The 27,800-nt window shown below is 42.1% G+C and overlaps 1 protein-coding gene across 2 annotated transcripts; it reads left to right on the top strand.

Moving 5' to 3' along the window:
* The first annotated feature begins 16 nt into the window (after nt 1-16).
* On the top strand, nt 17-27,800 carry NUP37 (nucleoporin 37). 2 transcript variants are annotated; one of them, XM_066634204.1, is made up of 10 exons: nt 17-91; nt 2,396-2,551; nt 4,095-4,219; nt 5,358-5,430; nt 11,845-11,939; nt 22,719-22,809; nt 23,735-23,916; nt 24,672-24,722; nt 25,268-25,361; nt 27,430-27,800. In XM_066634204.1, exons 1-10 carry the CDS (start codon nt 71-73, stop codon nt 27,541-27,543), a joined length of 1,002 nt encoding a protein of 333 aa, XP_066490301.1. In that variant the 5' UTR covers nt 17-70; the 3' UTR covers nt 27,544-27,800. The 2 variants fall into 2 exon arrangements, with proteins under 2 accessions (XP_066490301.1, XP_066490302.1); XM_066634205.1 differs by having other exon boundaries at nt 36-91; nt 2,358-2,551.

Raw genomic sequence — 27,800 nt, 5'->3', positions numbered from 1 at the left:
AAGGGGATGTCGGCGGCCCCCGGAAGTAGTGAGTCTGACGAAGTCTTCGCGGGAGCTTGGCAGGCGGAGAATGAGGCGCGGAAATCTGGAGGTGGCGGTTACAGCGTGGTGGGGGATGGCCGCGGAGCGGCGTAGCTGGCGAGCGAGCGAGCGAGCCACTGGCCCCACCCTTCGGAGCCATTCCCGGCGGGGGGAGCAAAACGGAGCCGTACGGCCGGGAATGGCTCCTAAGGGAGGGGCCGCTCGCCCGCCGCCCCGCCAGCTACGCCACCGCGTCTACTCAGACGTCAGTCCCATTGTAGTCATTGCAACTTACTCCCAGGAAAGTGTGGACAGCGTTGGGCTGAGCCTGCCAGGGGGTATGGCACAGCCTTCTGCTGCCAGGCTGCTCCCAAGCCAGGCGAGGTGCCTTCGACCAGTCCTCAACCTTACTTCTTCACGCGGCTCTTCCAGTTGGGCTGCGTTTTGGGGGCGAGGCCGCTTCAACTCCCCGCCCCCGCAAGAGCACTGGTGGCACAGGCTGCCCCCCTGCCCATACTTTCCTGCGAGTAAGCCCCCGTGAGCAAAATGGGGCTTACTTCTGAATAGACCAGGTTAGGGATGTGCCCACAGTGCCTTCATCTCAGATCAGCACACTGGAACTGGCCAGTGTGGCGCTTGCGTGTTTGCCTCTGTGCACTTTGAGGACAGGCATACAATTTTGGGTTTGCCTGGAACAGCCATTTTCAGCCACTGTGCCCTGGCACACTGGTGTGCTGCAAATGGTCCCCAGGTGTGCCGCAGGAGTTTGGTGGAGGGTCATTTATTAATAGGACTGTTGGGGGATATGAACCCCCCACCAACAGCAAGGTGTGCCTTGTCAATTGTCCAAAAACTGACAGTGCGCCTTGTCAATTTTAATACTTTGTCAGTGTGCCATGAGACTAAAAAGGTGGAAAACCACTGGCCTGGAACAAGTAGTGGCTGCCCCCAAACAAGCAGTAAATGCTCCCTACCACCTATTTTGGTATAGTACTGTTCCTAGTTGAACATGGCATCAGTTGCAGCTTTGCACTGTTTTTCTGTCTTGGATTTTACACGTTTGATTCCTTGAAATGATATATATCCCCCACCCCCGAATAAACAGTGCTTAAGGTGTAGAACAGTTCTAACTTGTCAGGTCATGGGCTCATCTATCAGATTTCTCATGAGCAATTAATCCAGAACTAATTAATCCTGAACAACAGGAGAAAGGTTTGTTTAAGAGCAATAGCTGTGTTGCTCCAGGAGCATAGATAACTCAGAGTGCAATCCTAACCCCTTATGTCAGCACTTTCCAGCACTGACATAAGGGCAGTGCAGCTCTGAGGTAAGGGAATAAACACTCCCTTACTTTGAGGAGGCCTCCGTGAGTGCCCCCCAACTGCAGGATGCAGCACATGTCCTATTGGCACCACTATGCCAGTGCTGGAAAGCACTGACATAAGGGGTTAGGACTGTGCCTTCAGTAACTTGTTGGGAAATTACTCTGATTGCTTGTTGTTGCAAACTCGTATCCAAGACTTTCTGGATTTATGTGACTTTATTTAATGAAGGGGGGAAAGAGATGTTTTAATCATCAAACCAGAGATCAAATATATTGGTACAATAATCTGATTTTCCCCCCTTTTCTTTAACATCCCAGTTCTCAGCATAGTGCTTTAGAGCCCATTGTAATCAAGTGTGGAAAGTCTGGATAGGATTGTGGCTTTAGGCATTAGGTTTGCTGGTTTCAAAATAATGTATTTAGGTCAGAGGAGTAGGTCTTGGTTGTCTTATGTCTGGAGAGTGGTATCATAACGTAGAAATTGATCATGCAAAACTTTGTTTTGTATGTAGATGTAGTTATCCAAAATGAGAGTTTTCCTATGTGGTGCTGCTCTCTGTGGTTACCAGGTGAGCCAGATGAAGATCAACTGTTGCCTTCAAAACTTAAAGGCAGCGGCAACTTTTCCTGTGCCACCTCTAGAGTCCACCTTCCCACCAGCCTGCTGGAAATAATCTCCAGAGTGGTAACAAGCTTTCCCTCCTGTCAGTGTGAAGTAATCGCAATGGGCAGTGCAGCCAGATGGGGAAGCTACCAGTGCATGGTTGCAGTTGTTGAGTGAACTGTTGTCCTAGTGTAGGCATAGGATATCAGAAGGATTAGTCTGCTCAGCAACCCTGAGCTTGCATGGTGCTATGAGTAGTCTGTCTCCCCCCTCCCCACCCCACCCCAACTGCATATGCATTTCATTGAATTCAGTGGGACTTTCTTCCAAGTAAACATGTGTGAGATTAGGCTGTTTGTCATCTAACTCCTGTGTGCGTTTACAGTTTAGTTCCTTTTCCAACTAAAGGATCTACTATTATGTTAATTTGAGTCCTTCTGTTGAAGATGAAGCATGAGACCTCCCGAAGTGCAACTTATACTGTGGAATGTGAGGATTACGTGCATGTGGTGGAATTCAACCCATTTGACAGTGGAATTGCAGAGTCTCTCATTGCTTATGGTGGCAATAATTATGTGGTGGTTGGGACATGCAGATTCCAGGTTAGTACCCTTCATAGCTCTTTAAACATATTAAGAAGGCTCAGTAACATGAAGCCAAAGAAGGTTGCCGTTTTTGTGAGACTGAAAATGTGAATAGAATGAGTAGGTTCAAATCTGATAGTCAGGATGCACTAAAAAGTTGCAAGTTGTATACATAAATGTTCACAATGATCAGAATGATTTTCTTTTAATTTATGTTTAATATATCACTTCTCTGCCCAGAGACATTTCAAGTGGCCTACAACAGTCAACATCGACAATCTAAAGGAACAACACAAATACATAGTACTGTATATAAATAAGGATACGAACAGATTACGCTGCAGTTCATTTTTGGTTAGCATTAATATTTCTGAGAGAAGTCCCTCGCAAAACATCCCGCTAATAGCATTCACCAAACTGTTAGGTTTCCTGATGCCCCTTTCTTTGCATTACAACTTTCTTTGCATTTCATCGTAGCTGATGAAGCTGCCTTTCACCTGACACAAGCTTACTTTAGAATGCTGGTAATAAAATCTTGAGGATCTCCAGCACGTCTTCCTTAAGGTGTCTCACACAATCACATGGAGTTAGGAAGAATTGTTGCAGCTTTGTTTTACTACTCATGCTGCTTGTTGAAGAGAAAAACATTTTGGCTTGTCATATTCCCTTCACTTTTCCACCTCACCCCAGCCCTGTGCACACACAACATTGCTGCAGAGACATGCTGCAGCCTCATATCTGAGGATTAGGATTAGACAAGTGACTTTCAAACTGTGATGTAGGAATTGCTTGAGGGAAAGATCGGTAAAACAAGATCAGAAAGGCAGCTTGCCCAGCAGAGGTACAAAATTTTCTTTTGCACTGCCATAGGGATGTGGGCAGATTACTCTCCATTCATGTGAGGTGATGCCCAGGATGCTTGGACAGTCCCCTTGTGAATTGAATATACTCCACACAATCCCCTATAACCAGAGGTTTCCAATCTGGGGCGTTGTGACACCCCAACCAGGGAAGCCCTGTGTCTGCCCCCTTAAGGGGCGGACAACACCAAAGGCAGTGATGCGGTCACCACAGTCGTGCCTCTGCCAGGAAAAAAGGGGTTTTTTTATACTTATCTGTGGCAGTGTTGGCCCTCCAGAGGGTCCAGGGAGCCCGCAGACCCCTCTGCAGAGTTTCCAGCACTTCCAAACTGCTATAAATAGTGAAAAACTCCAGTTCCGGTGTTTGTAGAGAAGCTGAATGTGGCCTTTTTCACTATTTACAGCTGTTTAGATGTGCAGGGAGCCCTGCAGAGAGGTCTTTGGGCTGCTTGAATTCTCCATAAGGCTGGTGCTGCGGCAGGTAAGGGGGGGGGAAAACTGTTTTGTCCCGGGCAGTGGCATGTTTGTGGCAATTGCGTCTCTGCCTTAGCCCCTCCCCTGCAAGCTCTTATAGTAGTTCCCAAATTCCCAGAGAGTTTGGGAACCGCTGACTCGTTATGTAAGCGTACTTCATTTTAAAACATGCCTGTTTAACAATATATTGTTCCCAAAGTGTTTCACGGTGTTGCATGTATCTCTAGGAGGAGGACGCAGAAGTGGAAGGAATACAGTATAAAACACTAATGACATTCGATCATGGGATTAGAGTTGATGCCATAGCGTGGAGTCCTGAAACTAGACTTGATGCTCTCCCTCCCCAGATACGGTAATGTGAACATCACTTTTATTTTGATTTTATTTAGGTGCAAGTTTGAGGGCTGGAATTGCACAGGAATGTTTCCTGTGAAAAATCAGTTGTAAAGCAAACGTTTTTGGTGGATGAATCTTTATAGATTTAAAAAGAAAGTTGTATACACCAAACACTTTTCTTTTTAGGACTGTGTGTTAGAATAACAAAATGTATACAGAACAGATAATGAAACAGTGCAGTGTTATCCAGCAAATGTGTGGCAGTATTGGATTCTCCTATATAGAATATCGCTACTCAAAGTCTGAGGCATCTGTAAAAAAAATAGTAATATTGATCTGTAGCAGCACAAAGACCAAGATAAAAAGGGGAAAAACATTCTACTATGGAGCCCTTTGTTGGTGTGTGTGTTTTTTTCGTCAGCAGTCTTAATTCATCACATGCAGTAGTTCTCTAGTTTTGCCACAGCCAAAGAATGGAAGCAGTTGGTCCCTATATACTGTGTGCACAGCCAATCCAGAGCTGCATATGCTGTGTGCTCAGCACCGTTAGTCCCCCTAACCATCTAAGACAGGAGAGGGATGGAAAGAGCAGTTCCACTTGGCACTGTGTTATATTGCTGACTGAGAGTCATGGTAGCAGGGGCCAATTGTGATATGTTTCCTTGCCGCTAGGCAGCTGCCAAGTAAAGTGTCATAGCAGTTATTGCCTTCTTGAGACCTACAGTATTTTAGGTTAAAACAGATCCAGCTCCAAGAATGTAAGTAATAACTTTTTTTTTTGAACTATTGTATCTTTACTAGTTTGACAAGCCTTACAGATATAGCATGGAAATGCCAGATGTGATAAGAGGTATTGGGGGGGGGGGGGACATGATTATGATACACCTTTTTTTCTTTTTAAAGCTTCAGTTAAAAGTATGTGGAAAACTAGTTCATGATCCCATTTTGGGTTTTGTTACTGCTATCTTTGAATTTTTTCAAACGTTCAGCTATCTATAATTTTTAAAAGTAACTATACACATTAATACACAATTGTTTTGACTTATGGTCTGATCTGTTAGGCAAGGTATTTTACACCATAGTGATCTTTCAAGTTGCAGACCGCTTCTGAATAATATGAGATTATTAAATATATTGCGTATTGTTTGCTTTAGATTTTGTACTGCAGCTTCGGATAGGAAGTTAAGGTTATTCACATCAGATCTGCAAGCTAAGAATGAATATGAGGTAACAGAGTATAATAAATTCTGATAATAATGCATTTGGCTGTTTTAAGTGCTTGCTTGCCTGTTGTAAAACAACTAATGTGCATTTTTAAAAGACCAATATTGTGAATTGGTATTTTTTTGGGTGGGGAGGGGTGTTTGTGTTGTCCTTAAAAGCAATTATTTTAACACTTCTGATTTCAATGAGCAGCCTTTTTATACTTCTTAATGCAGAATTTTAGTAACATCCCAAATTGATATTTTGAGTACCTAGTGATTGTTGCTTTAAAAAAGAAATTAGTTTTCATAATTCCTGTGTTGGCATGTTTGCTTGAATGTGAATTATTTACAATGGTGACATGTTTGAGATATACAAGAATAAACATAAAAACATACAATAAGCGCAGATTATTGGATTTTCTTGTGCATGTATTATGTATGTATTGGAACTATAGAGAGAGCCTGGGTGGTGTAGTGGTTTGGGAGGTGGACTTAGACCTGGAAGATCCAGGTTTGAATCCTCCCTCAGCCACGAAGCTTCCTAGGTGACCTTGGGCCAGTCACTTTCTCTTAGTGTCATCTACCTCACAGAGTTGTTGTGAGGACAAAAGGAGAGGAGCAGCTGTGTACACCGCCCTGAGCTCTTTGGAGGAAGGGCGGTATAAAAATGTGATAAACTAGTGGCAGCGGCAGAATATCTAATGCAATCTCACAAACGTCTCCTTTGCACTCTAAGGCTGCATGAAAACAACAGCTTCCTGCATGGTTGATAACACAATTTAACACTATATCAAGGTGCGGGAGTTCTCCCTCGTTTGGAGTGTTGGTCTTGTAAAACTTAGCATGACACAGGCTGAGTGTTGAGTACAACCATTAATCCATCTTGCTCAGTGGACTGTGCTGACTAGAAGGATTTCATCTTGTACCTGAAGATGCCAGGGATTGAACCTGTGATTCTTCTGAGGCAAGGTCTGTGCTCTTCCACTGAGCTACAACCTGATCCCCAAACTTAAGATGTCATTTTCTCCCACCAACGGAGAGGTTGTGGTTGCACCTGCAGTTTATTTCCATGCCCAACTTGGCTTATGAAAGCCCACTTGCAGAAATTGGATCCTGTGTTTGATTTGTCTGCTAATACGTTGCTTAAGGAGGGCAGAGGATGGCCTTCAATTTGTACCTGTTCAGCCTCTATTCAAAAATTCATATTTGGATGCAGATTTCCTTATCTCCAACTTTCTGTTCCTAGAAACACCTGGATTTTATCCATTTTCTGGACTTCTACTAATCCAGTTGTCAGTCATTATACCTCTGAAACTGCACTTCTTAGGGTCATGGTTGGCAATAATTGTCTGGACCTTGTGACAGGCCTAATCATACTCAACTGATTCTGGGTAGCCTTTCTGTATACTTTCTGTGTACTGTAGATTTAGGTGATTATACAGCTATAGAACCTGCTAGGCTTTAATGTGATTGCTCTTGAGCAATTTTGTTGATTCTTAACATTTCGCTGTGGCATCCCATAATGGTCTGTCTTGCTCCCTGCCCCTTCAGAGTGAGTCATGTGAGGTTTGGAGCACACTTAGCTGTCTAACCATAGCTAGAAACTGAATATGGGTGAGCTAATTAAAGCTGAATCTACTTGACTGTAGTGATAATGAGTTTCAGATCCTGTGTTCTTGCAAAGACAGGGATGCTCACCAGTGATGTCATTTGACTTCATTCAAATCCACAACCCCATGTTGCTCTGTCTTCCTCGCTTTGTCCAGGATCTCTGGGGATTGCAACAGTGTTTTTCTTTCACCAATATCATGGATTATAGAGACTGCAGCTCTTCTTGCCCAATACTGATGTAACTAGTGACTGTATTGTAAACTCAAGGCTAGGCTATTGTAACACTGTTCTTTTGTGTAACGCTCATAACTTTTGTGATGTTTTAGATCAGGGGTGTCCAAACTTTTTGGTAGAAGGGCCACATCATCTCTCTGACACTGTGTCGGGGGCCAGGAAAAAAAAAGAATTAATTTACATTTCAAATTTGAATACATTTACAAAAATTGATATATTAGAGATGGAACTTCTCTATGGAATGGAAATTCATTCATATATGAATGAAGGTCTTGCAATAGCTCAAGGCCTTGCACAAAGCAAGGCCAACTTTTGCTGCCGCTGCTGCATCACAGATGTGAAACAGCAAGCAGTGGAGGGAGCCCTCATCCCACAGCTCACACGAGAGGTCGAACAGTTGGCCGTCATGCTGAGAGCAGTTGCATCAAGCCAGTGCAGGTTCCAGCAAGTCTCCGGAGGACCAGAGGCTCATTGGAGACTGGAGGCTCCCTGAGGGCAGGATTAGGAGTCTTTGAGGGCCACAAGTGGCCCCAGGGCCGGGGTTTGGGCAACCCTGTTTTAGATGATACAACATGGCTGCCTGCCTCCTAAAAAGGGTTGGTCTCCAGGGGCATATAATAGCAGTACTTCAACATTTGTACTGTCTTTGGTCTACGTATATTTTATTTTATTTTTTGCTTTTCCATAAACACATAAACAAAAATACACAAAAACGCATACATACAAACATTGAGGTTGCAGGATACCATATGCCAATTAATTAATAATTTGTTCTACCAATAATTTTTTATATCTCTTAATATAATCAAAAAAGAACAATTATAAAAAGGAAAAAATACAAAGAATACATATTCATCTCTAAAAACCCTGTTTCATATTCTCTATACTTTCATCATTTCCATCATCATAATTATTTCTCCCCTTCTTTTCCCATCATTCTTTGTTCCTTCTTTCAACAAAATCTTAAACTCTTTTATTAATACAACTTATTCTAATACAAATTACTACTAAATACTTATCATAAATCTAATTATAAACAAGTCTACCAAACCACTCATATATTACATATCCATTGCTTTCTAAACTTTACATATCATTTCCCCATCTATAAATTCCAAAACAATATCAAACAAATTTAAATCTAATTCATCTAAATCTAATTCATCAGAATTAACCTATAAAATACTAACATGTATTTTCTCTTCTCTCAAATCAAATATTACACAGCTACCAAATCATATCATTATCTTGAATATTAAACAAACAAAAAAGAACAATTATAAAAAGGAAAAAAACACAAAGAATACATATTCATCTCTAAAAATCCTTTCATATTCTCTATACGTTCATCATTTCCATCATCAGTTATCTCTTCCCTTCTTTTCACATCATTCTTTATGTTCCTTCTTTCAATAAAATCTTAAACTCTCTTATTAATACAACTTATTCTAATACAAATTACTACTAAATATTTATCATAAATCTAATTATAAACAAATCTACCAAACCACTCATATATTACATATCCATTACTTTCTAAACTTAACTTTCTACCTTCATATCATTTCCCCATCTATAAATTTCAAAACAATACCAGACAAATTTAAATCTAATTCATCAAAATTAACATATAAAATACCTATATATATTTTCACTTCTCTGAAATCAAATATTACAGAACTACCAAATCATGTCATTATCTTGAATAGCAATTGAAATCTTGCATATCATCTCTGAACTTTTTTTCTCTCTTTTTCTTTCTTTTCCTAATAAACTTCATATCAACATCTTGAAAATCCATCCTCTTCTTACTCCTCCCAACAACTCCAGTTCCTGATACATTCTCTCCACCTTTTTACCAATTTCTTGATCAGTCCCTTCAAAATCTATTTTTCGTGGCATCTCTTCTCCATTCCAAACCGATAATTTTTGAATTCTTATCTTCCAATTTACCCATCAGTTAGTAACTCAAATTGTTTTCTCCGGTGTTACTTCCAATTCACACAGCTTAGATACTTGTTGGTTTAAAGTTTCCACACTAATTTGTATTTGTAGACTTTGAATCCCCTGATTTCTACTCATCACAAGCAAATTCTCCAACTGAGAACTGAGAACTGGTTGAAGGCCAGGAAACAGAGAGTGGGTGTCAATGGGCAATTTTCACAATGGAGAGGAGTGAAAAGCAGTGTGCCCCAAGGATCTGTCCTGGGACCGGTGCTTTTCAACCTCTTCATAAATGACCTGGAGACAGGGTTGAGCAGTGAGGTGGCAAAGTTTGCAGACGACACCAAACTTTTCTGAGTGGTGAAGACCAGAAGTGATGGTGAGGAGCTCCAGAAGGATCTCTCCAGACTGGCAGAATGGGCAACAAAATGGCAGATGCGCTTCAATGTCAGTAAGTGTAAGGTCATGCACATTGGGGCAAAAAATCAAAACTTTACATATAGGCTGATGGGTTCTGAGCTGTCTGTGAGAGACCAGGAGAGAGATCTTGGGGTGGTGGAGGACAGGTCGATGAAAGAGTCGACTCAATGTGCGGCAGCAGTAAAGAAGGCCAGTTCTATGCTTGGGATCATTAGAAAAGGTATTGAGAACAAAACAGCTAATATTATAATGCCGTTGTACAAATTGATGGTAAGGCCACACCTGGAGTATTGTGTTCAGTTCTGGTCGCCGCATCTCAAAAAAGACGTAGTGGAAATGGAAAAGGTGCAAAAGAGAGCAACTAAGATGATTACAGAGCTGGGGCACCTTCCTTATGAAGAAAGGCTACGGCGTTTGGGCTTCTTCAGCCTAGAAAAGAGGCGCCTGAGGGGGGACATGATTGAGACATACAAAATTATGCAGGGGATGGACAGAGTGGATAGAGAGATGTTCTTTACACTCTCACATAACACCAGAACCAGGGGACATCCACTAAAATTGAGTGTTGGGAGGGTTAGGACAGACAAAAGAAAATATTTCTTTAGTCAGCGTGTGGTTGGTCTGTGGAACTCCTTGCCACATGATGTGGTGATGGTGTCTGGCCTGGGCGCCTTTAAAAGGGGATTGGACAAGTTTCTGGAGGAAAAATCCATTACGGGTTACAAGCCATGATGTGCATGTACAACCTCCTGATTTTAGAAATGGGCTGTCAGAATGCCAGATGCAAGGGAGGGCACCACAACGAGGTCTCTTGTTGTCAGGTGTGCTCCCTGGGGCATTTGGTGGGCTGCTGTGAGCTACAGGAAGCTGGACTAGATGGGCCTATGGCCTGATCCAGTGGGGCTGTTCTTATGTTCCAGCTGTCTGTGGATCAGGATCTGCCATTCCTCTTCTGGGAGTTCCATCATTTCTCCTTGCAGTTTTCTTTTAGTCCACTAGATGTCAACTCTCTTTTACTATAAAGTTCCTTTTGTTTTTTTCCTATGGAATTTGAAGAATTTCTATGTCTCTATTAGTAGACAACAAAGACTATTCACCAGTTCATATTTAACGAAATCCTGCCATGGTGAAGGATCCAAAATAGTCCAAAATCCAAAGTCTAGTAAAAGGAAATTATATCCAGTACAGGGTTACACATTTATAAATGTATATTGATGAAATCATGCTCCATATAATACCAAGTGCTCAATGATCTTCTCCTGTTGCCTCCCTTGCTGTCTTACCCGCAAAGTCTGGCTGAGCTCTTGTTGGAGTTGGTACAACTCCGTCTGCTTCCAGAGATGGAAGGATACTGTCCATTGAAAGGGTTAAGCCATAGCCCAGTGACCCTACACTTTACCTGTCCCCTTTGGATGACCTATGTGGGGGCGTGGCCCAGACACTATAACTTACCCTTTGCTCCAAGCATGCCCTCTCTTCCTTACTGACCACTGACCAGTCAAGGTGGCATCCAGCAGGGCTCTGCTAGCGATGCCATCTTGACCACATGGCACATGCAGGACGAGGCAGTTTTATGGCCTTGTTGTCTTTTAAGTTAGTGTACCTCTGATCATAATCAGATGCTGTAACATAAGCTACTAAGGAACCGTGAATAAATGACATCTTTTGCAAACTTCAACCAGCCATTGCCGTTTGTCTTTATTGATTAGCAGTCAGCCAGGTGTGGGAGGCTCCCTGGGTTGATTCCCAGCAAGAGGGGGGGTCTGCTGCTGAAGCTACTCTGCTTCCCCCCTGAAGAGGAAACCAGTTTAAAGATTCCTCCAACAGCTCTAAAGTTTCCAGATACTTTAAAGCCGCCAGGATAACAGTGCCTCTCCTAGCACTCGTTGCCAGGTCTCTAGACCTGCCATTTCAGGTGAAAAACAGGTAATCTCCAAGAGCTGATCCTGGAGACCGTCCTGTTTTGTTCGCTACTTAGCCCTTCCTCCCTGTCTTTAGTCTTCCAGACACAATTCAAGATACCTGATTTATCCAGTAATGCTTTAAATGGCTTAAGTCCAACCTGCCTAAGAGGTTTTTACTGATTTTTCAGTTCCTGACTTTTCAAATCTTCCTTTGATGACTTTTTTAGAAGAATGTATTCACCTTACTTTTGTTTTTTGCAGCATTAAATGTTTGTTTTCGTTATATATTATAATCAAAGATATTTCCACTTTCTGATCAACAGACCTTTGAGGGCCACTCAGATTATATTAATGACCTGGTATTTTCACCTAAAGAAGGTCAGGGAATTGCAAGTGTGAGCGATGACCACACCTGCAGGTAAGTATTCCATCAACCTAATGTGAAATAAATTTGATCTCTGTGTGCTATTACAAAAATATATATATGAAGAAGTAGAGCGGTGTCACCAAAACAATGCTCAAATTCCTCATATCAATGCATTTTACCACAGTGCTGTTTTTCATAGTATTCTGGATAAAGACTTTGACTAAACTCAGTTTACTAACAAACATGCTGTGTAACTCCACATACATCACTTTTTGAAAAATGGGCACTTTTTGCTATATTAAAGGAAAAACTGCAGAGTTTAAAGCATGTGCATGAGTATGGGCTTTTAAGTGCTCTATAAAGACACAATAAAAAATAAACATGGGGTGTTTTAAGGCTGTAACATCACTGATTTCTTCTTGTGGTCATCCAGTACTGCTTTATTGCACCCCCCCCCAAAAAAAAAAAACACAACCCTTTACCATTGGTTCATTCTGTTCAATGAAACTGTTAGTTGCTGAGCATGAGTATACTTTACTCCTTGTTGCAATTTCTTCCATGTCATTTTAACATGCTAGGAAAATATATGTAATTCTTGCTTTTTCCTGATGCTGTTGCTGTTTTTTGCTACAACTCCCCCTTTGTGTTAGTTGGCTGTTTTGTTCTTTGGACAGTTGGGATGAGTCCATGCTGTAAGAACTAAAAGAAGAGTTAAACCCCAGAGTATTCCAGTCCGCTGTTCCCCTTTGCTCCTCTCATCTCAGTTCCTGCCAAAACATGTTGTTCTGGGAGTAATCCTGCAAATTCAAGAACTGCTTCAGCTTTTTGGCAGGGGCTTATGCAGTTTTTCGGTCATTTTATTCTTGGTCTTCAGCAGTCTTTCACCTCTCTCTTACCCCTCTTTTTGCATTACTTAAGGCTAAAGTTTTCTTAAATTTGAGCACTTAAAAAATAAAGCTTGCTTTACCCTAAGATTTGCTCATGTAAGTAAACACCAGTGCCAGCCTACTTATGCGATGCTGTCTAGTGTTATAGGAATGTTACTCACAACCATGCAGGCAGATGTGCCTGCACTAGTGAACATGTAAAGCTGCCCTATACCAAGTCAAACCATCAATCCATCTAGATTCATTGTTGACTATTCCAACTAGCAACAACTCTCCACCATTTCAGACAGGAGTCTTCCCCAGGCCTAACTGCCAGGGCTCTGCATGCATATCATGTGCTTTACCACTGGGCTTACAGCCCTCTCTGTGTTTAGTACCAGAATGCTGGTTTTTCTAAGGTAGGGATATGTCAGTGCTTCTGTTGTATGTTTTAAGTAGCAAAGGGCACGTGCCCATGAATATTATTTAATATTTACCTGTGGTAGAAGATCATTTGCCATTTTTCAACCATATGAATGTCCTGTTTTCTAATAGTAACCAAATCTTCCCCCCCCCCATAAGACCTGAACTTATCTGATGTTCACCAGTTTAGCTATTATGTATTTTAATACTTTACTATGGAGGTCTTGGACTAAGAATAAAGATTATGACATAATGAGAATATTTTCTGATTCTTGGATTCCATGGTTTCTGCCCGCTTTTTCTTGTTTTCAAATATGTCCTACAGATGTGCATTTTTTTTTCTGTTTAGCACTTAATCATTACAAAGTGCCAGACAAAATGCAAGTTTGTGTCCTGTTACAGTATCTAGGCATCCTCACAAACAGAACAACTTTTCTGAAACAAATACATTACCTGATCTTTTAGCATAATCAAGAAGACATTATTCACAATTTTATATGTTCATTTTGTACAACTGGACTGCTGCAAATGCCAAGTATTTTCTGGTTGTTATTAATTACCATATCCAGGAAGTGCCTATCTCTAGACTGTAAATACTTTAAAAATGAAATCATTTTATTTGATTTGTCTGAAAAAAAATAGGTCATGGAAATTTTAAGGTCATTATAAGAAATGAAGTTGAGTTTGCAAGAACAAGCATCTTTCAAAAGTGACCTTTCGAAAACTACTTTTTAAGACCACCTTAGGAAAGAGGTGAATATGTGAAGACCATATATAGGGTGGTATTGCCCACAAGGTTACATATTGTTTTCTCCTCCCTTTTAAAAAAGTATCTTACTGTAAACAATATTTAAACAATATTGCAGTCTTGCAAAGAAGTGCACAAAAGTTACTAGACTGCAGAAAGTTTTATTGGCACAAAGTGTAGGTATCCATCACAGCTTTCTGTGTGTGTGTGTGTTCTCCTATTCTATTTGACATTTTCAGTAGGTTCTTCTGCCTAATTCTCAGTCTTCTGACTTATTTCATATATTTGGTTATTTGCACTCATTTGCATCAGCTTTTACGTTTTATTCCCGGTTGTCTTTTTCTTGAACCAACAGCCTGATCATCCTAAAGGATTGCATTAACACCAGCCCTTCTGAAGTGAATGAGGTTATGCTGGCAAATCAGTGTACTGAAACTGAACCAAGAAATATGGGTTCAACTCTCCTTTGTACTGTTTAGTGACCTTTATTTTACACCTGTAAAATGCGGATCAAGGAGCCATTCCTTGCAAGAACTGCCGTAGAATAAGTGCTGGAACCCAGAGGCCTCATATGCTAGTTAGGTGGCTGTCTTTTGTTCTTGATAGCAGCGTGTCACTCATGTGGTGCTGCTACTGAAGCATTTCAATCTTCAGGGATTCTTCTCAGGGCTGACACCAGAAAGAAAAAGCCCCCAGGTTCACTGCACAATACTCTGCAGAATACTTGGGTGCAGGCCAAAGTGGCTTACAACTCTGGTGTTGCAGTTCCAAACATATTTACACAGAATTAAGTCCCACTGAAATCAGTGGGATTTATTTATAAGTACATAAGAACAGCCCCACTGGATCAGGCCATAGGCCCATCTAGTCCAGCTTCTTGTATCTCACAATGGCCCACCAAATGCACCAGGGAGCACACCAGATAACAAGAGGCCTCATTCTGGCACCCTCCCTTTCATCTAGCATTCTGACATAACCCATTTCTAAAATTAGGAGGTTGTACATGCACATCATGGCTTGTAACCCGTAATGGATATTTCTTCCAGAAACTTGTCCAATCCCCTTTTAAAGGTGTCCAGGCCAGACGCCATCACCACATCCTGTGGCAAGGAGTTCCACAGACCAACCACATGCTGAGTAAAGAAATATTTCTTTTGTCTGTCCTAACTCTCCCAACACTCAATTTTAGTGGATGTCCCCTGGTTCTGATGTTATGTAAGAGTGTAAAGAGCATCTCTCTATCCACTCTGTCCATCCCCTGCATAATTTTGTATGTCTCAATCATGTCCCCCCTCAGGCACCTCTTTTCTAGGCTGAAGAGGCCCAAACGCCATAGCCTTTCCTCATAAGGAAGGTGCCCCAGCCCCGTAATCATCTTAGTCGCTCTCTTTTGCACCTTTTCCATTTCCACTATGTCTTTTTTGAGATGCGGCGACCAGAACTGGACACAATACTCCAGGTGTGGCCTTACCATAGATTTGTACAACGGCATTATAATATTAGCCGTTTTGTTCTCAATACCTTTCCTAATGATCCCAAGCATAGAATTGGCCTTCTTTATTGCCGCCGCACATTGAGTCAACACTTCCGTCGACTTGTCCACCACCAACCCATCTCTCTCTCCTGATCTGTCACAGACAGCTCAGAACCCATCAGCCTATATGTGAAGTTTTGATTTTTTGCCCCAATGTGCATGACCTTACACTTACCGACATTGAAGCGCATCTGCCATTTTGTTGCCCATTCTGCCAGTCTGGAGAGATCCTTCCGGAGCTCCTCACCATCACTTCTGGTCTTCACCACTCGGAAAAGTTTGGTGTCATCTGCAAACTTTGCCACCTCACTGCTCAACCCTGTCTCCAGGTCATTTATGAAGAGGTTGAAAAGCACCGGTCCCAGGACAGATCCTTGGGGCACACTGTTTTTCACCTCTCTCCATTGTGAAAATTGCCCATTGACACCCACTTCTGCTTCCTGGCCTCCAACCCGTTCTCAATCCATGAGAGGACCTGTCCTCTAATTCCCTGACTGTGGAGTTTTTTCAGCAGCCTTTGGTGAGGGACCGTGTCGAACGCCTTCTGAAAGTCCAGGTATTTAATGTCCACGGGTTCTGCCGCATCCACATGCCTGTTGACCTTTTCAAAGAATTCTATAAGGTTCATGAGGTAAGACTTACCCTTACAGAAGCCATGCTGATTCTCCTTCAGTAAGGCCTGTTTGTCTATGTGTTTTGAGATCCTATCTTTGATGAGGCATTCCACCATCTTACCCGGTATAGATGTTAGGCTGACCGGCCTATAGTTTCCCAGGTCCCCCCTCTTTCCCTTTTTAAAGATAGGCGTGACATTTGCTATCCTCCAATCCTCTGGCACCGTGGCCGTTTTGAGGGACAAGTTGCATATCTTAGTCAAGAGATCAGCAACTTCATTCTTCAATTCCTTAATAACTCTTGGGTGGATGCCATCCAGGCCTGGTGACTTATTGATCTTTAATTTATCAATGAGGTCTGAAACATCTTCTCTTTTAACCTCTATCTGACTTAATTCCTTGGTCAGGAGGGGCCGTTTGGGCAACGGTATTTGCCCGAGGTCTTCTGCCGTGAAGACAGATGCAAAGAACTCATTTAATTTTTCTGCCATCTCTAAGTCTCCTTTTATCTCCCCTTTCCTTCTGTCACCATCCAGAGGGCCAACCGCTTCTCTGGTGGGTTTCCTGCTTCTAACGTATTTGAAGAAGCTTTTATTATTCCCCTTAATGTTGCTGGCCATGCGTTCCTCATAGTCTCGCTTGGCCTCCAGTATCACCTTGTTACATTTCTTTTGCCACAGTTTATGTTCCTTTTTATTCTCCACATTAGGGCAAGACTTCCATTTACGGAAGGAAGCTTCCTTGCCCTTTACGGCCTCTCTAACTTGGCTCGTTAGCCATGCGGGCACCCTTCTGGATTTAGTGGAACCCTTCTTTCTTTGTGCTATGCACCTCTGCTGGGCCTCTATTACTGTTGTTTTAAGCAGCCTCCATGCTCTCTGGAGAGATTGGACTCTTTTTACCTTCCCTTTCAACCTCCTCCTAACCAGCCTCCTCATTTGAAGCCAGTCCTCCCATCGGAAGTCAAGAATTTTTGTGAGAGATTTGCCCGTTATTCTTCCCCTGACATGCACGTCAAAACAGATTGCAGCATGATCACTGTTCCCCAATGGCTCCGTAACATTGACATCTCTAACCAAGTCTTGAGTACCGCACAATATTAAATCCAGAGTCACCTGTCCTCTGGTGGGCTCCATGTAGCTGCTCTAAGGCAGAGTCATTTAGCACATCAAGGAATCTGGTCTCGTTTTCGTGACCAGAACACAAATTGACCCAGTCAATATGAGGATAATTGAAGTCCCCCATGATTACAACCCTGTCCCTCCTTGTCACTTCCCTGATGTGTTTCCTCATTTCAAGGTCCCCTTCCGATTTCTGGTCTGGAGGACGATAGCACGCCCCCAGTATTACATCGCCCCACAGGCCTGGTAATTTAACCCACAGAGATTCTACGGTGGAGTCGGACCCGCCTTCAGTCTCTACTTTGCTGGATTCTATACCTTCCTTAACATAAACGGCCACCCCACCTCCAACACGCCCCTGCCTGTTCCTCCTGTAGAGTTTATAGCTCGGGATTGCAGTATCCCACTGATTCTCTGCATTCCACCAGGTTTCCGTTATGCCCACTATGACAATGTTTTCCCTTGTCACCAGACATTCCAGTTCTCCCATCTTTGCTCGGAGACTTCGGGCATTCGCATAAAAGCATTTGTACACGGAATGCCCCAAGATGGGCTGCTTATTCACTCCTTTGTCCCCACATCCTCTCACTGTGCCAAACCGTCTATCACATCCCATCATGCTACCATTCCCAATTTCTTCTCCTACTCTGCCTTTGTCTTGTTGTTCTCTAACCTCCCCATCCTCGTCCCATAGGGATGAGGAGTCCAGAAATGGATGCCCCTCGGCTCCTGTCAGCCTTCCCCCAGGGATCAGTTTAAAAGCTGCTCTGCCACCTTTTTAATGTTATGCGCCAGCAGTTTGGTTCCATTCTGGTTCAGGTGAAGCCCGTCCCTCTTGTACAGGCCCCACTTGTCCCAAAATGTTCCCCAGTGCCTAATGAATCTAAACCCCTCCTCCCTACACCACCATCTCATCCACGCATTGAGACCCCTGATCTCCGCCTGCCTAGCTGGCCCTGCGCGTGGAACAGGTAGCACTTCAGAGAACGCTACCTTTAAGGTCCTGGCTTTCAGCTTCCTTCCTAATAGCCTAAATTTGGCCTCCAGGACCTCCCGGCTACACTTGTGCACATCGTTGATACCGACATGCACCACAACCGCTACCTCCTCTCCAGCACTGTCTACCAGCCTGTCTAGACGAGAAGTGATGTCCGCAACCTTCGCACCAGGCAGGCAAGTTGCCATGCGGTCCTCACATCCGTCACAAACACCCCTCTCTATGTTTCTAATAATCAAATCCCCCACTACATGAATCCCCCGACCTCCCTCCCGTCGAGGAGTAACCTGAGTGCATTCAGATACGGGCCTGTCCCCTGGAGAAGGGGTCCCCCCTAGGGGATTGTTTCCCTCCTCTCCAGGATGACGTCCTCCAGTCCCGAGACTTCCCACCCAGGCAGCTGAGTGGATAGTAAATATAATGGCGGCTAGTGCATACAATTCATAACAAACATAATGAAAGCCAATGCACTGCTGTTTAAACATCTGTACTTTACAGCACTTTTCCCTGAATTAACAGTGATATAAGCCAGCGGTTCCCAAAGTCCTACTTGGATCATGGTAAGTAGTGGCAGGGATGAGGGAGAGTGTCCCGATGATGCCGCAATAATCACAGTGGCTTGGGGACCCAAGGGCTATTTTACTTACCTGGAGGGCAGCGCTGGCCTACTGCAGGGTCCAGGGGGCTTGCAGTCCCCTCTGGTGTCCTCAGTGCTGCTATACGTAGTGCTTGTCTCCAATCTAAAACTATTTCTGGTTTTCATGGAAAAACCTTTGTTGGCACCAGAGTGCCTTTTCATGACACCTGGAGCCAGCAGCAAGGCAAGAGCGCAGGCAGTAAGCCCAATAGGATTGGGCTGCCCAATGCCTGAACTTTAGCATTCTCTTAGCATAGCTTAAGACAACTTTTGGTGCAGACCTTCTTGTTTTGTTACTTCTTTAAAAATAGAAAAAATCAATCTGGTTTTTTTTTTTTTCTTTCCTGAAGGGTACCTTATGATGACTGACTACTATTTTTTCAATGCTGCCTACCTCTTCTCTATCTCCCTCCCATCATAACATAGCTGCTTATGCTTCATATGAGCTGTGGAGGAAAAGAGCAGAGACCTAGTGATTAATTTTTAGCATTTAGCAACCTGTGATCAGCTATTGTCCTGCTTTTTTGATAATTTGAACTTCACCTGGTTTATGTGCAGTTAAAACGGCATACTTTCCCTTAATTGGGAACAATCCTAATGTCTTCCAAATGAACAGTGGAATCCTATGCACATCTACTCAGATGTGTGGGGTATGTAAGTTCAGTGGAGCTTATTCCTAGGAAAGTGTATTTAGGATCGCAACCTAAGACCTGTTTCAAAGCACTGCCATTTTCCTACCTGGAAATAGGGAAAATAGGGAAAATCATGAAAACTGCCTGTTGGTTGTCAAAATAATGATGCTAACAGTATCATATAGCAGTTATATAGCATGTTATCTCAGTATTCTATACATTGATTCTGTAAGGCAGATCAGTATCATTATCCTTATGTTATGATCGGAGTGAGGCTGAGGAAGAACGGCTTGCCTAAGGTCACCAAGTGCTTTCATGGCAAAGGCAATGTTTAAATTGGAAGTTTCTGTTCTTACCCAGTCTTCTATACTAGCTTTGGTGTGAGGACTGTGCATTTGTCTGTTAGGTTAAAATGTAAATTGTGTGTGTGTGTGTGTGTGTGTGTGTGTGTGTGTGTGTGTGTGTGTGTGTTTTCTCTTCGCACAGCAATGCTTTCCATGTATGAAATGCCAAATATTTGAAGTGATCTGAGTAGAATTACGTTGTTGCAGAGTGGGGGAGGGGAGATGGTAAAGGGTGTTGTGCTATATTTTGATCTCAGAGGACGTTCTGTTACTGAGCATGATCTCCATGTTTCAACAAAACATAAAGCAGATACAAGCCTGACAGTAAGTCATAAATCAGAGAAATGGATAGAATTTTCTATCAGTGCCTGCATCTCTGCTCCTTTCCCTTTGGGAAGGGGGCACGGTGTTCTTTGGCCAAATGATTCACCATTTTGAATTATACTACACTCTTCTTCCCTACATAGTAAACACATGCAGAAAGTGTTGATTTGACTTGGAAGGATCTACAAGGCAAAACTTCTGGCAGGAGAAGAAAGAGCTTTGTCTCTAAATTACCTAATCTAGTAGATATTCGTTGTTTTCACAAAACTTGTACATTTTTAAAAATAAGGATACTGATCTCTCTAAATTTGGAGGCCATAGGATTTCTGCAGGGAAAACAAATATTTGATCTGTTGAAGTTTGGCACAGAAAGTCTCACACTGTTAATTAATTGTGTTTACTTTACTTCACATCTATTTTGTCTAGACTTGCAGTGTTATCGTTTATTTTAGAGAGTGTTCAGATCTTAATATAAAGTTTTAAGTACCCTGGTGAGAGATGAACTGAAAAGATCTTGGAGCAGAAATTACCCAAAAATATGTTTTGCTACTCGGTTAACTCATAACTGGAGGTTGAACTGAGCATTTTATTCACTTTCAGGACACCATGAGACAAATGCATAATGTTGCAGTTCTGTAGTTGGTGTTGGTGGAATTTGGAGAATTGTCCAGTCAGTATTTTCTCTTGGTCCTGTTTTCCCTGCAACTATAGATACTCAGTTCTACAGCCTCACAATGACTTGATACCTTATGGGGCTTTCAATATTGGCTTTGTTTTGTTTCAAAGTAAAGCAGCTTTCATGAAGTGACATAACTGAATTGCTGAGAAAAAGGAAGAGCCTACTTTAAATGAGGGAGGGAGAGAAAGAGATGCTGACCACAATGCTTCTACTTGATAGGAAGGAGCAAGACTTGAGAGTTCTTCCTTTTGGAGAAGTGCTACTAAGAGGGCAGGGCCTCAGCCTTTCATAACCTCCACAACCACTGGAAATACTAGCAAGTCCAAGGGAGAAACACAAATAGGTGGCTTCTGTGCAAATACCTCCTTTGCACAGTGGGTGGTCCAAATTGTGTTCAGACAAACCCTGGGACTCATGGAAGCTAATAAGAGAATCTCTTTTTGTCTGGATTTGCTTTTCTTGGGTTTCACGTACGATTTACTGTGGGATTGTTGTGGTAGTGTATTTTTGTTTGTTTTACTGCAGTTGTAAGCTACCTTGACTGCTTGTTTGAAAAGTGGGGCAGTAAACTTTTTTTTTTAAATTAACTAAGGAGAAGGTGATGGCAGAAAATCCTTGGAAAATCATTTTACTGCCATGATCAGTCTTCCCCCCTGCAATGCACAGCTCTGGGGAGGTTTCTCCATTCCAAGTTTGCACGCTTTGTCTCTCACACTCCAGGCCATGTTGCGAAACATTACATTTTCCAAGCTGAGTGTGCATCTGTGGTGGTATTAGTTGAAGTAACAGCTTTCAGGTTTTGTAATTCTAAGGGTGTGTGTGTGGATATCATGTAATCTCCCTCCCCCAAGTGCTTCTGCTCTCAAATCCATAACCTTTATTAGTATTTGAATAATGGACAGTGGCAGAGAGTATTTGAATAATGGACAGTGGCAAAAAAATTCTCCTGAGGGATTCCTTTTATCTTCCCCAGTCCTAATCTTTGCTTATGTGTTTTACTTGAAGAAAGGAGCACCTAATGTTAGTTTCTTTCCTTAAAAATTCTGTTGTACAACTGCTTCTCTCTTCCCTGCCATGTGTTCTACATGTTTTTCTTTTTGATCTCAAATAGTCAGCATCTCCAGATATAAAGGTTAATTGCCTAGCATGGGTCTGGATCCTGTCTTCTGCCAATTTGTTGGCCACCCTCAGTCCCGAAAGACTATGGTATCGCGCTCTGAATGGTGGTTCTGGAACTGCGTCTAGTGTGGCTGAAAAGGCCGATTTGGGAGTGACAGTCCCTTCCACACTGGGAGCAAGTGCAGTCTGTCCCTGGTCTGTCTCCCTGGCTATGGGCCTTCCTTCTTTGCCTCTTAGCCTCAGACTATTGGCCAAGTGTCCCTTCAAACTGGGAAAGGCCATGTTGCACAGCCTGCCTCCAAGCGGGCCGCTCAGAGGCCAGGGTTTCCCACTTGTTGAGGTCCACTCCTAAGGCCTTCAGATCCCTCTTGCAGATGTCCTTGTATCGCAGCTGTGGTCTACCTGTAGGGCGCTTTCCTTGCACGAGTTCTCCATAGAGGAGATCCTTTGGGATCCGGCCATCATCCATTCTCACGACATGACCGAGCCAACGCAGGCGTCTCTGTTTCAGCAGTGCCTACATGCTAGGGATTCCAGCACGTTCCAGGACTGTGTTGTTAGGAACTTTGTCCTGCCAGGTGATGTCGAGAATGCACTGGAGGCAGCGCATGTGGAAAGCGTTCAGTTTCCTCTCCTGTTGTGAGCGAAGAGCCACAACTTCTCTACAAGAGCCATTGCTTCTGCCAATAGCAAGGTCAAAAGACAGGACCAATCTGTTTAACAGCCTTTCAAAGCTGAAAAAATTGGTGTTGTATGAAAGTTGTTTAAAATGGTGGTATTACTTGTTTTTAGAGTCTGGGACTTAGAAGGCAATGTGAGAGCTTGTTTTGTTCTACGTTCTCCTGGGATGAGTGTGGGCTGGCATCCTGAAGATGCATTCAAGGTTAGTATTCCAAAGGTAATGTTTTCCTTACCAAACCTTGAAGTGATGTAGTGATACACTAGTACAATGGTTCTCAAATTGTGGGTCCAGGACCCACCAGTGGGTAGTAACCCAATTTTTGATGGTTTGTGAAACTGACAGGGCAGATTAGGCTATGTGCATCAAGGGTTAAATCAGCTGCTATGGGGGCAGTGCTGCTCAGTCACCATTATAACCACACCCCTTGTCATTTATAAATCAGGCAGCAACTTCTAGGGCCTCTAAAAGTTTGAGTACCACTGCAGTAGTATGTTACAAAACTGAAGCCCATCTGAATTCTACCACTGTTTTCAAAGAATCTGAACTTTTCCAGTCTTATAGTCAGCGAGCTAAATGTTGTGGTTTCGTATGAAAATTCTTATTGATGGATTACCTTGAAGATGTGAGGTGCTTTATTGGGATCATAGACTATACATCCCATAGCTGCTGTTATTTGCTCATTAACACTGGGCATGTATAAAAAGACCTGAAGTGTATACAGTATACATGAATACTAGCCAATTGCACTTAGTGCTGTAAATAATGTACTACGTTAATACATTAATTAATGTAATAATGTATTACATTATAGAGAGCCAGGGTGGTATAGTGGTTTGGGAGGTGGACTTAGACCTGGAAGATCCGGGTTCATATCCCCTATTGGCCAGGAAGCTTCCTGGGTGACCTTGAGCCAGTCACTTTCTCTCAGTCTCACCTACCTCACAGGGTTGTTGTGAGGACAAAAGGAGGGGAGCAGCTGCATACATCGCTCTGAGCTCTTTGTAGGGAAGGGGGTAAAAAAATGTGAAAAGATAAATAAATTACAGGGCATCATGCTTACTGAAAAAAGCAATGGGCTGCTGTTTCCCTAATGTCATTGTAACCCACCTCTAATTTTCTGTTCTAGTTGATGGTTGCAGAGAAGAACGGAACAATACGATTCTATGATCTTGTGACCCATCAGGCCATTTTATCTCTCACAACTGATCAGATACCACTGATGTCTGCTCACTGGTGCTTAAAAAATACCTTTAAAGTTGGCGCAGTTGCTGGAAATGATTGGTTTATTTGGGACATTACTCGATCTAGGTATTGTTGTCAAAGTATTTGCTCTGTTACTATATAGAAGCATCAAGGAGATGTTTTTCATATAGTTATTAAAAGGGAATTGTTTTGTTTTTGAACCTATGCAAAATAGTTCCCCCATGTTATATCACAGACAAACTGTAATACAACCCTTATGTAACCTAGTACATTATAGAGCACAACAAAAAAGAATGATGCATAAATGTCTAGGACAGTTTTTCTCACACTGTGGATCGGAACCCACTAGGTAGGTCGCAAGCCAATTTCAGGTGGGTCCCCATTTATTTCAGTATTTTATTTTTAATATATTAGACTTGATGCCAACATGATATGTGACTGCATTTGGGGAACTGTTACAGAACTGTACTTTTAACAGGCTACTGTGTATATGCTTTTAACAATGATAGTAAATGGTTCTTGCTCCTGGGTAAGTGTGCTAGGATTGCAGCCTAGGATTGTTAAAAATTTTCCTGCTTGTCACTTTTGATCATGACATCACTTCTGGTGGGTCTTGATAGATTCTCATTCTAAAAAGTGGGTCTCGGTGCTAAAAGTTTGAGAACTACTGGTCTAGGAGATGATGTGCTGTTCTTGTAAGACCTGTCAGCAGATCACAGGTCATTACCTAAAAAACTAAAGACTGCATGTATGTAGTATCTTAAAAAAGTATTCCAGGGGTTTACTGTCTTATGAACCAAATTGGAGGCATTGCTTATTATTGTTAATTGAACGATTTCTCACACATTTTTGTTTTACAGTTATCCTCTGGATAAGATACCTGTCCATGCTGATAGAGCTAGACTATTCAGGTATTTTGATGTAGTTTTGTCCTAAACCGATCTTGCATCTGACAAAGTGGGCTCCAGGACATTAATATTTGTTAGGCTTTAAGATGCCACAGTTGTTTTTGTTTGATGTTAATGTCGAGCCCTTCAAAGTTAAAAAAAAATTGGCATCAGTGTGCCCATTTCAGCTTCAACTGCAGAAACATGTAATAAATGTTTCCTTTGGAGTTCTACTCTAAATTTATTTTTTATTTCTGTTACCAATGGAAATAGTTTGAAATAGGAGGTCAAGTAGAACTGTAAGGCAATTTTTATACTTGCTTGTTTTATGTGTATAATGCCACAGATTTATTATGTTTCACTTTGCAAGATAGAAATGCATACAAAATATTCAGTGCCTTCATGATCAGCTATCATGGTGTTGTGCAGAAATTGTGGGTGTGTGCATATGGATATGCTTCACCCTCCCATTGAAATGAGTGAGACCAATGAATGCTTAACTTTGAATAATGACCTACACATTCTGTTTAAAAACGAAAGTACCCTTTATTTGGCTTTTATGTATCTAGGTGGTCCAGAATCAACGAAAACTTATTTGCTACTATTGGCTATCCGGGCAAAATGACCAGTCAGCTTCTCATTCATCATTTAGGACATCCTCAGGTAAAGTTCATGCAGATCTGAGATGAGAGAATCAGTTTTGTTTTCTTCCAGATTATAAACTGCTCTTTCTAAGAATGAGACATGATTACAAAACAGATCAGATATAGTGTTTAGGGAGGATGTTCCTATTTTTTTTCATTTTGTATCTCAAAATGAATACAAGTGGGCTTGATGTACTTTGAAACTATCTTATCAGAACATCTTGGAGAACATTGACTGCAATCCCAGAGTCCAGAATGAAGGTGGTTGAGAAAGCTCATGGGCTGGAATCCAAAGAGTTACTTTAGGTGTGCTCAAGGGATTGAGCAAGCCTGGTGTTGTTTTTGATTGGCTTACTCTCAACAGCAGCCCCCTTCTCCCCCTCATACCTTATTACAAACCACTTTTGCCTCAGTTTCAAAAGCACTTTGCCATGTGGCATGGAGCCCTGCTGTTTGAGAAGCACAAACCCAAGCCCCCCTTGGATCCTAGCTGTCGGTACATAGGTGTTAAGGCTCAAAATACGTTTTTAAAAAATCTGAATTAAACTGACTTTACAATATACCGATAAATTTAGAGTTTTTATGACACTGTGATTGATGCTTCATTCCTCCTGAAATGCTATATGTAGAATCCCCATTAAGAGAATGTGTACTTAATCTGGACAATAACAAACCGAGTGCACTCCTGAGGCCTAATCTAACTGCTGGCGTTTGTAGTTCATTATGGAAGTTGAACTGATGATGAGGTTTGGGAAATATCTTTTTCTGTATATTTATTATTATACTGAAAAAGGTTCTCATATGTGTGGGAGATAAGTGACCTCAACCCCTGCAATTCTTCTCCCTGCAAAAGAGGTACAAGGATCAGAGGGATCAAATGCGCATGTGTATACTCTATATTGCAAATTGCATCAAACACAGTTAAGTTTCCATAAGTGAAGTCCTGATACTCAGTATACAGGACTTTCTGTGAACCAGCTTACTGTGTATAGCTTCTTATTCAAAGGCTGCCAACTTTTGAGTTTCATGTAATCTTCATTGGAGAGAATGAGAGTTCAAAGCATAGAAAGGTGACAATCTCTTGTACATCCTGGGTTCAGTTTTGGTGATTTGTTCAGAGAAACACCTGCCTGTGTTTATTTTTTCTTGGCTAGAGGTGAACATGAAAATTACTTTGCCTGTGTCAGAGCACAGTCTCCAGTATTTGCCAACAGGTATGACTGAGAAGTTGATGAGCAGGGCAAATTGGGTGCTCCCAGAGGCATCTGGTGGGCCACTGTGGGATACAGGAAGCTGGACTAGATGGGCCCTTGGCCAGAACCAGCAGGGCTCTTTTTATGTTCTTATGACATGGTAGAGATAGGGCTGTTTGTTGTCTGAGGCGTGCAGAGGATGAACATGCGGGGGTGGGGGGCTCTTGCTTGTTATTTGAGGATCAGATTGAAAAACCAAGTAAAACAATAGCAAATTCACAAGTTCCTGTCAGTGAGGCAATAGACACAGGTCAAGAGTTAACATGAAGCAACTGCAGATTGTTAATGCCATGTCAGGCTGGTTGCATGAAATTTGGGTTGGTAGCCCATCTCATTCATTTTTAAATGGGGTGTGTACTGGCAACTTTCCAGTTGACCCTTCTAGCTCATTCTTTGCTAATACATTTTCAATAATTACATTATTAACAGTTTACAAGCAAGGTTCCCTGAGAGTTATGATAAGTTATCAATGTTGAAGCCAAATGCAATACAGGAAATGGTTGCTGCGTTATAGGATATCTACTGAAGAATTTTTAAAAAATTAACAGTATGGTTCTTTAATATTGGTGCTGTGTTGTGTTGTACTCTACACCAGGGGTGCTCAAACTTTCAACTTTAGGGATGCTGGAGCTTTAACAAGTGTATAGAAGAGAGAATTGAGCAGGTGCAACTTGTCATCCCACAGATGACAAGCTACACCTGCTGAAATTCTCTCTTCTATACACTTGTTAAAGCTCCAGCATCCCTAAAGTTGAAAGTTTGAGCACCCCTGCTCTACACCTTGGGCAGCAGTCATACTTAAAACATGTTCTTTCTCTCTCTTTCTGTTTGCAGCCCGTTCTTATTGGTTCTGCACCTGTGGGATCTGGCTTGACTTGGCATAGGACACTCCCATTATGTGCCATGGGTGGAGATCATAAACTTTTTTTCTGGGTGACAGAAATGTAAACATTTGAACATGGAGGTTAAAGACTGGGATACTGAATTGGGAATGGTTATCATAAGAAAGATGTTGCTTATTTTAGATCACTGTTTACTAACTACATGGTAGAAGTACCAAACCATACCACAGAATATAAGGAACAAAGCACATTTGCAGGTGTTTGGATTTTTTTATGATTACAAGTGCAAACAGCTCTATTAGAGCAGATGTTGAGTCTGAGACCATTTTGTAATAAAAGCATCATTGCATCTCTTGAGAAAAA

The sequence above is a fragment of the Tiliqua scincoides genome, chromosome 7 (genome assembly GCF_035046505.1).
Source record: "Tiliqua scincoides isolate rTilSci1 chromosome 7, rTilSci1.hap2, whole genome shotgun sequence".
Taxonomy (NCBI): Eukaryota; Metazoa; Chordata; class Lepidosauria; order Squamata; family Scincidae; genus Tiliqua; species Tiliqua scincoides.
Note: the sequence above shows the minus strand (reverse complement) of the source record. Positions and strands in the feature narration are given on the sequence as shown.